This window comes from Emydura macquarii, unplaced genomic scaffold, assembly GCF_026122565.2.
Source record: "Emydura macquarii macquarii isolate MOO-44397 ecotype Brisbane River unplaced genomic scaffold, CSIRO-AGI_Emac_v2 contig_1043, whole genome shotgun sequence".
Classification (NCBI taxonomy): Eukaryota; Metazoa; Chordata; order Testudines; family Chelidae; genus Emydura; species Emydura macquarii.
In genome coordinates, this window is record NW_027131180.1 from 7,009,168 (window position 1) to 7,022,022 (window position 12,855).

Below are 12,855 nucleotides of genomic sequence, written 5' to 3' on the forward strand. Positions count from 1 at the left end.
GTCTTGCAATGTACTTGGCCTATCAGTGCAAACACTGTTGCAACTTAATTGGCACATACAATGGCCACTCCTCTGATCCCTGCCCTCCCTCCCTCTTTCTAAAGTAGACATGTCATTTTACATACATGAATTGTGATCACAAACACACATCCTGTGGAGCTTAGGAGACATGTTGATTTTGGCCCACTTGCTGTTGAAAATGAGAATTTGTCCTCGGTGTATAAAAAGATTTGATTGACTGATACCTGGAAAAATCTCTCACATAAGCCACCCTCCCCCATTTGACAATTAAATATAATCAGTAACAGTGATACTGTAAAAACAACGAGAGTTCTGTGGCACTTTAAAGACTAACAAATTTAATTTTTGTAGGCATAAGCTTTCGTGAAACTCAGCTCACTTCGTCAGATGCAGAGGTAGAATGATACAGTAAACAGGAAACAGATATACAAGTGCATAGAGAACAATGGGGGAGGTGGATGAAAGCAAGGTACTTGAGGACTAATGAGAGTCATTGAGTAGGAGGTGAGAATGGGTGAGCAAAGCAATTACCTCTTGTAATGAGAGAGCCATTCCAAATCTCTGTTTAAACCCAGTTTGAATGTGTCAAGTTTGCAGATAATTTCTAACTCAGCAATTTCTCTTTCAAGTCTGTTTTTGGAGGGGTTTTTTTGAGAAGTACGGTGACTTTCAAGTCAGTGACAGTGTGCCCTGAGAGATTAAAGTGTTCTCCCACTGGTTTGTGGATGTTATTTTTTATGTCTGATTTGTGTCCATTTATCCTTTTGCGTAGTGACAGTCCAGTTTGGCCAATGTACATGGCAGAGGGGCATTGCTGGCACATGATGGCATATATTACATTAGTAAATGTGCAGGTGAATGAGCCCCTTATGGTGTGATTGATGTGGTTAAGACCAGTGATGTTGTTATTAGAGTCGATGTGTGGGCAGAGCTGACAACAAGGTTTGCTGCAGGGATAGGTTCCTGGGTTGGACTTTTTGTAGGGTGTATGGTTGCTGGTGAATATTTGCTTCAGGTTGGTGGGCTGTCTGTAAGCTAGGATAGGTCTGTCGCCCACTGCCTGAGCGAGAGATGGATCATCTGCTAGGAGAGATTGTAGATCTTTAATGATGTGTTGGAGGGGTTTTTAGTTGGGGACTGTAGGTGATGACCAGTGGAGTTCTGTTTTCTTTGTTGGGTCTGTCCTGTAGTAGATGACTTCTGGGTACCCGTCTGGCTCTGTCAATTTGTTTCTTTACTTCTCCAGGTGGATATTGTAGTTTTAGGAATGTTTCATAGAGATCCTGTAAGTGATACTGTGTATACCATCAACTAGACAAAGTGAAAACATATTATTTGAAGTACATCCAATCAAGTTGATATAAAATCAGATTTGAATAAAATAAAAAATCATTTACTGCAGTATATTGTGAAGTAACATTTAAAGCAGCAGCAATTACAAAAGTTACTCTCAATGCCTCAACATTCAATTCATTTCTTTTTTTCATTCCTTTTACTTGCCTCTCTGTTTTGCAGAGAGACAAGGAACAAATGACCAACTTCAACATTGTACCAGAAACACTGCTGTAAATTGATGGTACCCAGGAAAAATATACACAGCCATGCAGCTAACATCAGCGAGGCGTTTCTTTGGAAGGGGCTGTAGCAAATCTGGGACACAGGAGTGAAATGCTTCAGAAACAGATAATCTGAGCTCTTCACCAGACAGATGGCAATGCCAGGAAAGGAGATAAAAATAGTCTTGAACTGTTGAGCTGTTGCAGACTCATGGTCAGAACAGAAGATGCTCTGCAATACTACAGCTCAGAGCAGCTTTACATTTTTGTTTACTAGGGAGGATAAGAGTGAAGAAGAAAAACTCTGGGAGATAAATGGGGTGAAGAGTAAATGTATGTATAATAGTAAAAATATAAAGAAGACCAAAGCAAGTAATAAAGGGAAGAAAACTCTGGAAAGTTGTTAATATTTCCTTGGTAATAAATTCTATTAATTCTAAACAATTGGATTTCACTGTCAGGAGACAAGGAGTTTTAAAGAAAAGAGGACAACTCCCAGTCACCTCATCTTTGACCGCAGCTCACCTTTAGTACTACAGCAACAAATTGGTATGAAGCAATGTCATTTATCTGGGTCTATTGTTCCTTTTTCTTTGTCAAACACATTCACAAATTAACACATTCTTTTTGGCAGGACATCTGTCACCCGGCAATTAGCAGCTAATTTAAAACAAAGAGCTCAGGCAGAGTTTGCTAAATGACATGTGGGCATGAAATGTCACTGAAGAGTTTTACCAAGTCTAAAGAAAATCCAATCAAGAGCATGTAATCTAAAGCATGCTGATCTAAAACAATGATAATTGTTATTTGAATTATGGTAGCACCTAGACTGTTACCCAGGGTTCCTCGACCCAGTAACTTTTAGTCTCTGCGAGTTGGTGTCAGGACATAAATGAAAGGAAAGCCAGTACCTCCACCTGCTATATGGCTGCCACAGACAAGTCAAAGCCAAGTGCTTTTAACTTAAAGCTTTAATGGTCTCCAGCAATTCCCACTGGAATTACTTTTACTGGAAGTCTCCATTTATTAGTCTTAAGCACATACAAATACTACAGGCTGTTAGAGTACCTCAGAATAGATAGTTACCCCACAAGTCTGAGGCAGTCTTTGGGTGAATCAGTCACAGATTTCCAGATGGCTGGTCCTTCCATATGAGATCTTTCCAATGTGTCCATGAAGCGATCTGTCTGACTGAGACTTGCTACCTCCCCGTTATACCCCAAAAGTTACAGAGATATGTCAATCAAAAGAATGTTACATAGCTGACCAAACAAATCAATCACTGGGCAAAGGCAGGAGTTACAAAGACATGTCCTCCCCCCCAAAAAAAAATATTGTTAAACAAGCAGTCTGAAGCTGTTAGTCTGATAGCTAAATTTCCCCATATTGACAATTCTAAAATCTATCCAGACTGCCTGTTTTTCAAAGACATTCGCCCCAGCATATTCAGAGAGAGAACGCATAGAACAGACAAAGGATTTGGGAGGAAAGGGCTATTACATATAAGGAGAGTCAGTGAAGGGATGTTTGGGAAATATCATGCAAGTTCTGTGATTTATTGCTGCTTTGTTTCCTTTTCTATCTCCTCCACTTTTTGGGTGGGGTTGATGGGAGGACTTTGGAGGGAGAGGATAAGGTTTTAATGGGCCCTTTTGTGTCCCTGGAAGCAGGCTCTCCCTGCACAGTTCTGAGTGGAGGGACAGTGAGAGAAAGGCTAATCCCTATTGAGTCTAAAACTAGGCACAGTAAGGAAAAAGGAGGGTCCCCTCTGTACCTAATAGAGAGAATATTAATGATGGACTTGTGGTTAAGGCACTGGACTGGAAACTCCTGGCTCCTTTGCAGACTTTCTGGGCAGCCAGGGACCATAGTCAAGTCCACAAAACAATAAAGAATCCTGTTGTTTCTCCCATCCTTTGTAAACTCTGGTGCAGGGGGTGTGCCAGTGGCAGGCTTGTAGCGCATGATGCTGTGGGATTCTAGCCTGGCACAGGATGCTGAGGTGCTGCTCTGACTTACACCAAGACTCAACCCGTGGACCGGCTTAGAATCTGGAGGACCCAATGACCGCATACCCCACCCTCCTCACCCACATACTGTTTCCCCGGTCTGTGCCGCTCAGATTTGCCACATTCCGGTGGCTCTTCCTGGAGTGTCTGAGCTCTCTCTGCACTCCAAGGAGCTTGAGGGCATTTTAGAAAGAGAAAAACAACCAAGTTGCATAAAATAAGAGCTTGGTACTTTCTTGTTGGGATTTGTTCTGAAGTCATGAATCATGGTTCCTGAGAGCATTTTGAAATTAATCTCTACCTTGCCCTATACACACACTTATTAAACTCTAGACACATGCATAGTTCCATTGACTGCTCATGTGCCTAAAGTTAAACACATACATAAGTGTATGCAGGATCAGGGCTCAGAAAACTTCTCCATATTCAGCTTCATGTTGTCTCTCATTCCATCTATAGTTCATTGGAAAGACACTATTTATGGTTGATCATTATTTATTAATCATAATATTCAGCACTCGATAAATATTTTCTAACTAATCCCCTTGCCAGAGAAAAAGCTACAACTTTCTTTACCCACCTTTCCCACTCCCATTTAAAGAGTTGCCTCAGGCCACAGACAGATTTAGTGTCCGAGCTGTTATTAGGAATTGGAAACACGCAAGTCCTAACCAGATGCTCAGAGCACTAGCCCACTCCTCTTTCTCCTTAGGAGTGCCCTGTCAAATTAAAAATGCAAGACATGTGTCCCTTTTGACATAGTTAAGTCACACACGCCGATACGTTTGTTTTGCAGGGACTCTTAAGAGTCAGATCAGTGATCTTCAGGAGGCCAATGAGATTGCTGTTCTGGAGCTGGCAAATGCAGACAAAGTGATTGCACAACTGAAAAATGAAATGGCTCAATTAAAATCTGAATATCTGCAGAAGATAGAAGAAAATCATCTTCTCAAGGGAATGGTAAGGAGTCTCCCAGGCCACAGAGAAATCCTAGGTGGTGGCTACCTACTCAGAATAGTGTGTATTAAGGGAAAAACGTGTGATGCAAAGTTGTTGTATAAGAAGAATTTGCACTGGCTGTGCTAGCCCTGCCATACAGCGAGAGCAAAATGCAGAGGGGAATTTGAATGCCTAGAGCAGTGGTTCTTAACCTTTCCAAACTACTGTACCCCTGAAGCCTGAGTCCCACCCCCACGGGGCTGAGGCATGTAACTTAGTTTCATGGCGCCCCTGTGGCTCCAGGCAATTGCCTTTCTTGCCACCCCCAATACCAGCTCTGCACTTGCGACCCCTCTAAACCCCCAGGTTGAGAAACACTGGCCTAGAGTTTCTCCAGCTTTCCCTTCTGGCTGATGGACAGCATGTTACTGGCAAACTCTGGAGAAAGCTACATCCAACCCCTCACAGCCATTCCAATATGTGACTTTCTGGAAAGGGGAAGAAGAAGAAGAAAAAAAAAATGAGCGGAGCTGTAAGGGGATTCAAAATCTCACAGGACTGTCCCTTCTCACAAGAGTCATTTACATCATATGCAATTTAATGCATGAACGTCTCCATTTTGTTGGCCAGAAAAGCAACACAATGATGTATACAGTTATCTTGTATTGTAGCAACTTAAACCGTGTATCTGGTTTATCAACCAGACTGGGGCCTGTGTGTTCTCTTTCCTCTCACTGCCACAATGCTGGCTTTACACTGTGTTTTTAACAGCTTGCTGGGTTTTTTTTATAAAATAGGTCTACTTTTTACAACAGGACTGTTTTTAGCCGCTCCATCTCATTGATAATAAAAGTGGCCTGCTTCATGCACAGTAATTAGACCAACTGGACTTAAAGGATCAGGGCCTGTACTGTACATGAGTCAAATTGACTACTGAGAGTGGTCCAACTGAAGTTAATTCCTTCATGGCATAGAATACAATAGGATTGGCCCTATGAGTAAGGTTTGTGGAATCAGGCCCCCAATTTATCAATACTGGGACATCACTTTCAAAGTAGCATCTTTAATAAAACAACCTTGTTTTAGTACTATTTATGAGCAATTGAGGAAAAGGGCAATATGATTATATTTCACTTCCAGTTTTAAAGAACAACACTGAAAGCTACTGGGAAGCATCTACACATGCTGCTTTTATGGCTATAATAAAATGTGTTTTCGGTTTTAAAGGCAGGCAATGCAGTGTGGGAATTTCATACACTTGATGATTTTTATGGCTCATGAACACATGTACATTTCTCTCCTTGGTTGATGGATGATTAGGTGTCACAGCCAGCCTGCACCTAAATGCTTTAGTCATGTTTTGCATAATGCCCTGCTATTACTCTATTAACACCATTACTATTATTATATTTCTCTCCTTTTTTTATGTTATAGGCTTTCCTGTACTAATGCAACTTCCCAAGTAATTATTCTTGCTATGGAAAGCATGCAGGTAGAATTCAAAGCAAATCTATGAATGATTTTAACTCAGACCAATATTAAAATGAGCATTTCAAGAGCTCAGACAAGATAGATCTGACTTCAAAACCACATTTAGAAGTTGACCTCTCCTCTCTTATGTCTGTACATAATATAATCTCTCTCTCTCAAAACTAAAATCTCACCACAGCTACCCCCAAGGCTTTATCTAAATGCTATAGGCAATGAAATAATGCCATGCCATTTTTATTTTAAAGATGAACAGGGTGAGCAAGAGGCATACCCCACGGGCAACCTATTAGCAGGACCTGCATGAGGAGATTTTTCAACTAAGATGCGAGTCCAGGAGGTTGAGAGAACTCAGTCACCAACTAAATGAGGAAAACCACAGACTGAAAGAAGAGCTGTGGGATGTTAAGAGGGAATATGAACAGCTAGCTCAGATGGCAGCATTCAGAAAGAAGGGTAAAGCAAGCAACACAAAAATATGCCATTTTACAGTTTATTTCTGTGTCTCTTTAGAGGCCTAAGAAAAGGCAAGCAGTGAAATACTGAAGTGCATAACACTGATGCATGGCATTCTAAAACATTTTAACAAGTCTACTTGAAACCATTAGAGTTTAAATAAAATGCTTCTTCATGAAAAATGTGTAGCTCCCTTCTACAGCATGAGATATACCATAATTCTGGAGGTAAAATACAGAACAGGGTGTCTCTCTTGCAGGGTGTTCCATCCTGTTCTGTATTTTCTGCCACCGGGGAAGCATGTCATCTTAGCCCAGGCTCCAATAAGAACAATAGCTTATAAAAGTGTCTGGATGAAATGTAATGCACACTTGTATTATTTCTAAGGCTAGAGCTTTTACTGGAAAAACAGACTAGTCAGTTTGTTTCAATTTCAGTCATTACTCTTCTTCCACATACTGCATTGTGTATGTGGTGCCTTGCGTCAGTACACAATTTACAACCAGGGCTGTACCTCAGAACAATTTTTCTTGTTATGATTGGAACTCTGTGCCATACCGTTCACACTTGAGACTTAAACTGTGAATAACATCCATCCTGTAGAGTGCCATAATATCCACAGCACCCCAAGGGCTAAGGACAGCCAACAGCCTTCTCAAGACTGGCCTATAGAGTGCCCCCATAATCTTACTTGGTGAACTTTCTGCTGCTCTCAACTTAAACGTTCCATCCTTTTGAAGCGGCAATTTCCCGTTAGAAAAATTCTGAGCCCTAATTTGAATGGTCTTGAACAAATGAGAGAATGATTGAAACCAATTGGAAAAACTGTGTGTGAAAAAGGAACCAAGCAGGACTTACCAGTGGTCCTGCTTGAAAAGTCATTGAGGTGGGAGACTGAAGGTTACAGCTACATAAGAATGAATAAACATCGCAATGTCACTGTTCTGTGCATATAGAAGCTGGCTCAAACGCTCATTAGAAAGCACTAAATAAAGTTATAAAATGAATTAGATACACTTGGGGGGGTGGGGGGAAGAGATGCACTGTATCCATTCTGCAGTTCACTAAAGACACACATTTGAGTCATTGGAAGCCTTATTCATAGGAGAACAGGTATTGAGCACGGCAGCATCCACACATTCCAAAAGTTCTCAGAGTTGCTGTGTTGAAGGCCCTGATTCAGCAAAACCCTTAAACCCATGGTTAAGTCTCTCACTATTAAATGCATTAAGTGCAATGCTGAAGCCCAATTGGTAACAGAAGACCAAGGAAAAGGATGGAAGAGGGAGACGAATATAAAGGGAAAATGAGGGATAGAGAGGAACAGGAAGAACAAGGCTTAGAGGGATAAAGGAAGGAACAAGACAAAGCAAACAACCAATCAGTAGACAGTGATCAGCACAGTGCACATGGGTGAAAGCAGTGGGAATTCAGATAGATTTTAGGGATTAGAGGAGTTTCAAATCCTTCAAAGATCAAATTTCCTTCCTTCATAAAGTTTCAACTTGAATTTTCAGAAATCAGCCCATTTGTTTTTTAAACAGATTGAAAATGGTCTTGTTAATGTAAAAATAGCCATCTCTAGCCATCACTTCTCCAATCTCTAAGAAGTACCCAGAGAAAAACTGAGAAGTGAAAGGCTGGTAATTCGACAATAGACATATCACTAGACAATAGGCAAAAAAATAACTCTGCATTCAACTACTCTTTTTTAGGCCAGACCACAACATTAATTCCTTTGATTGATCTTTGCAAGAAAGACTCTCAGACTAGAATTCTGTCATCAGTGCAGTATGGGTAAGTCAAGGGAGAAATGCATGTAATCTTTTCTACCAATGTTATTACATTAGCCAGGGAATGTGGCTATAAGCAAGCAAGCAATACACATTGAGAAGAAATGACTAAAACTGGATACCACGGAAAAAAGCCAATACTTTACTCTCCGCTTACCAATACAGGAAGTTACAATCTAACCTTTACAAGCCCCTTTTTTGTATTTGTCCTGAATGCCCAACTATGCTGAGCAATTCTATAGGCACACAGTTGTTACTACCTGAACAAGTACTGGAAATACATAATAAATTAATCTTATTCAATTTATGACCCAGAGAATAGGATTAATTGTTCCTTCTTGTCAAGATCTGCTTTAACCAACAAGCATGTCAGAATCTCTTTTGGATATGATGGGAAAATGTGCTAAGATTTGAGCAATTCTGCTAAGATAGCATCTTTCTCTCCACACCCCCATCTGCTTTCACCAGTTTTGGAAATCTTTGTTTTGATATGAGTTACGTACAAAAAAAAATGATCTAATGATCATGATCCCTCATTTTCTTCAAAGAGCAGTAAACAATGATTGTATTTTCCCATACCTTTGCTCTTAGTAGGAAAGAAGGTTTACAAACAGATGAGATGAATGGAATTCCTAGCAGTAGAATGGTGTCTATCCTCAAAGCTTTCAACCCCCATTTGTCTGATGGTAAGTGATGTGCAGTTTGGAAATTGCCATGTTGGGATTAAAAAATAAAAATAAATTTTACGTGGGGCCTGCACTGGCTTTTGCTCCAGTAATGAAGGTGTGATACTGGGATTTTTAGTTATATTTCCAAAAACTTCCCAGTTGAGGTCTTACTGAGATAACACAAAATGAGCTCTGTGTAGGTTCAGAGATCTCCCTATGGACAGCTCATTACAGGGCTAGGGTCTGAAACAAGTTAAATGAAGATCTAACAAATATCCAAATGTAGCTATCGTTTTGTCTTTCTGACGAAGAAGAACTTTGTTGTTATTATTATTATTAGTGTTTTCCTTACAATGGCATAAGCAGTACATTTTAAAAAAAACAAATAAGCAGAATTTCTTTTCCTCAGACATTTTTTACCCTGTAACTTTTATGATTTGAATATTTTCCCCATTTTTTAATTAATTAAACAGGAAGTAGCCTAATGCCCACATTTTTAAGCCAGCCACACTACAGTTAAGGTTATATGATCCCTAAACAGTGCTTCTGAGATGCCTGGTCTACAAGAGGTGATAAGCAATAACTTTTCTCTTTTGCTTTCTTACTTTCACCACTTTTCTGCACTGCTCCTGACAGTAGAAATATTGCTTAAGAATGTATATGATACATGGCCATGTACACCAATATAGGAAACACTGATATACAAGTGATTTGTGACCTGAGCTGAAGTATGTCCTCTTATTTTGTTTCACTGCTTCCTGCATTAATGGAGTGTTCAAATTTAAATAAATGAATAAATAATAAAATTGCATTTATATGTGAGAATTAGATGTGTAACAAAGTCTCTCTCAAAGACTGGAAAACAGCCCTTTAAACCAATTGCTTAGCCTACTGTATTCCTTTATTAATAAATAGAATGGTAATTTTACTATTAAGCTTCAGGTTCATCATAATGAGCCTAGCTTTGCTTTCATAATGTAGTATCAAATTCTGCTTTCTGTTTAAAACTAATATCTGCTCCATAGTCGATGACTATGGTACTGGGTCACACAGGTGCTCCACCAATACAAATAAATAATAGTACAAGACTGTTAAGCCTTAGTACATTTTTTACTGCTCAAAATAATAATTTCATCTTTACAGTAATATCTAGAGCTGTAGAAGTTGATATGAGCAAACCTTTTTCTTTCTGTAGAAAGGCGACAAGACTGTTCTAAAAGCAATGCCTCCTCGGTGTCTCTGAACAGTGAGTCGACAGAGATTCTTATCACTGGATACTATGATACAGGCTTAAAGAAAGAACCTAAGAGAAACTCAAAAGGTACATTACTTTAACTGCATATTGTTTAGAGTTGTTCATTAAAACTCTTTCCAATTCAGTTGACGCTTTTCTCTACTGCATTACATAGAATTTTTATTTCCAATACCTCTGTGGTCAGAACCCTGCTTTGATGATGATTAAATAATCTTACCATATTTTCACATTCAATCAATCAATCTACTGTTGTCTTAATATTCACACAAGGCATTTTGTCTGCCCTTTATTCATATTTGTATCAGAAGTAATCCAAGCTGAGAAGCGGTGATCAAACAGGGCTTCTTTTTGAAAAAGCTGAATATTCACAACAGCAGTCAAAGATGTTCTCTGAGATATACAGTAGACCCTGGGGTTCAAATACTACAGTGATGGGTATCCTGAAAGTACTTTAGATATGGAAGCATGTTGCACAAATAATATCAAGGAAGCTTTTTTCTTTAAGTAAATTCTAATTATTTAATTCTTGTGAGCATTACATTTATTTAGTTCTGTTTTCCCCCAAAACACATACCATCTTTGTTCACCCACAGAAGAGGCCATAGACCATCTGCAGCCTGGGATCCTATAGATAACAGGGGGTCCCTACAGGAGGTCATACCCATCTGCATGGAAGTATTGCAACCTGCACCAGCTCTGGCGGCTCTTTGTCAGCACAGCCCCAGATTGCATTATTTTTTTATCAGCTTCCTCAGGGTTGTGGTGCTCAGTCTCTGTCCTTCTCCCAAGCCTTCACAGGCACCAAAGGTGCACTGACTGACCCTTCCTGGGAAACCCACACACAGAGTTTCCCCTATATGCATTGATCCCTGGAAGATGAGCTGTTTAGGTAAGAAAGGATCCACGATTAATCGGAATGACACATCTGCTGTTAGAGGTCACTTTGCTTTAAAAAGTCATCTGGAATTTCCACAGTCATAGATCTCTAGCCTCTTTTTTTTTTTTTTCATTACGCAAATTTAGTGCTTGTGAAATGCGCTGGCTATTGGTTTCAGGAGACTGAAGCTGCTGAATCAATCTACACCACCATAGACAGGAGCAGTGGTTGTGCAAATTCTCCACACTGCCTCAAAGTACTTCAGCGATGTGCTAGAGACTGATAACTCCTTAAATGTATGTGCACAATTCCAACTCATGGCCAGTTAAGCCTTTGACTCACCTTTGAGACTACCTGTAACACTGCCACTTGTGGTGGTAGGTATTTAGTTTATTGGACAAATCAAACATGTGACCATTAAATTGAATTGTGTCCATGGTTAAATTTCAGCTGGGTCAGCTGACAACCTCTTCTGCCCTAAGCTGGAATTGAACCAGGGACTTACATTGAAAGACTTCATTTATTATTATGAGCCATTCTGTTTGTGCATCAATCTACTACTTCCAGACAGATAAGATTAAGCTGCCGTTCGCAACCAAGTTTGGTATACATTCCTGTAGATCCTTTTCTAGCCTTTGGTTTAGAAAACTCATGTACTATGTACAACTTCAATGCACCCTCTAACCATGCTGGTTTTATTGCTGCTTTCAAGATGGTGCATGTGAGGAGATTCCAGAGGCGTGTGATGATGATTTGCCTGCAATCAGTCAGCACAATAGGACGTATCATGTGAACTCTCTACAGCATGATGTCGATGTAACAACAGGCAGCCTCTCTGCAATGGATACCTGCAGTAAACAGACCATGAACAGGTAATTTAGAAATTAGCATAAACCACAGGTTTATTGAAAGTAAAGCAAAAACATTTTGCTAGACGTTTTAAATTTTCTAATCCTATTTAAAAACAGTATTCCAAAATAAACTCTATCCCAACCGGAGCTTTCTATTCCCCGAAAAGGAAGAGGAGGAGGAGTCTCCATGAGACTCCAGAAGTCCACTAGAGATTTGGCTAGTGCTAATCTGCTTTCTCAGAAGATGCTCAGGTGCTTTGGTGATGAGCTGCAGTATAAAACCTAAAAACAGAGATGCTGATGAGTACATCCAGAAGCATTTTAGCTGTTCAGGCACTGATAGAATTAAGGTCTCCCTCTCAATTTATTTTTCAGTTAAAAGAAATCTGTGTGTAAATCTGCTTTAGGAACATGTGTTGTGTAACCAGGCAAGCGTCTCATCCCTTCTTCCACTTCCTGAAGTATTAGGAATGATGTATGAGGGGCTGCTTGTATGGCCACTTTCTTTAGTCACTAAATTGTTAAAAGCACAGTCGCCTGACACACGTGCCAGTGCCTCCCATGTACAACATCAGTTGTTAAAACATCAGCTAAAATCTTCAAGCCACCATTCTCAAGCAGAGACCCAACTGTAATGGTAATGATATGCCTTCCAGAATTCCCTGATGGGCTTCACATGGTGGCTTTGCCAGACCAGTGGGTGAAGTGAATTCAAGGGTCAACACATCCTGCTTCTAGTTTCTCAGACAAATTTATTTCAGTTACTGTGGTGGAGCACGAGGAGAGAGGCAGCCATCACCCAAAACTGTCGGGCTTTTGTAGATCAAAATCAACACCTTGAATTGCTTCTGGAAACTAATTTATAACTATACAAGACTACAGAGGACCTGTGTAAAACATTCCATGCTAGAAGCACTTGAAACAAGCAGGCAGCCACTTACT

The 12,855-nt window shown here is 40.0% G+C and overlaps 1 protein-coding gene across 1 annotated transcript in view; it reads left to right on the top strand.

Moving 5' to 3' along the window:
* The window catches only part of LOC137151074 (uncharacterized), a 39,922-nt gene that overhangs the window by 21,126 nt on the left and 5,941 nt on the right, over nt 1-12,855 (top strand). Inside the window, exons 3-9 of the mRNA XM_067545299.1 lie at nt 2,039-2,126; nt 4,383-4,546; nt 6,262-6,469; nt 8,185-8,266; nt 8,854-8,948; nt 10,126-10,251; nt 11,775-11,934. Coding sequence (XP_067401400.1) covers nt 6,448-6,469; nt 8,185-8,266; nt 8,854-8,948; nt 10,126-10,251; nt 11,775-11,934 — 485 coding nt within the window. The 5' untranslated portion in view covers nt 2,039-2,126; nt 4,383-4,546; nt 6,262-6,447. The remainder of the gene's footprint in view (nt 1-2,038; nt 2,127-4,382; nt 4,547-6,261; nt 6,470-8,184; nt 8,267-8,853; nt 8,949-10,125; nt 10,252-11,774; nt 11,935-12,855) is intronic.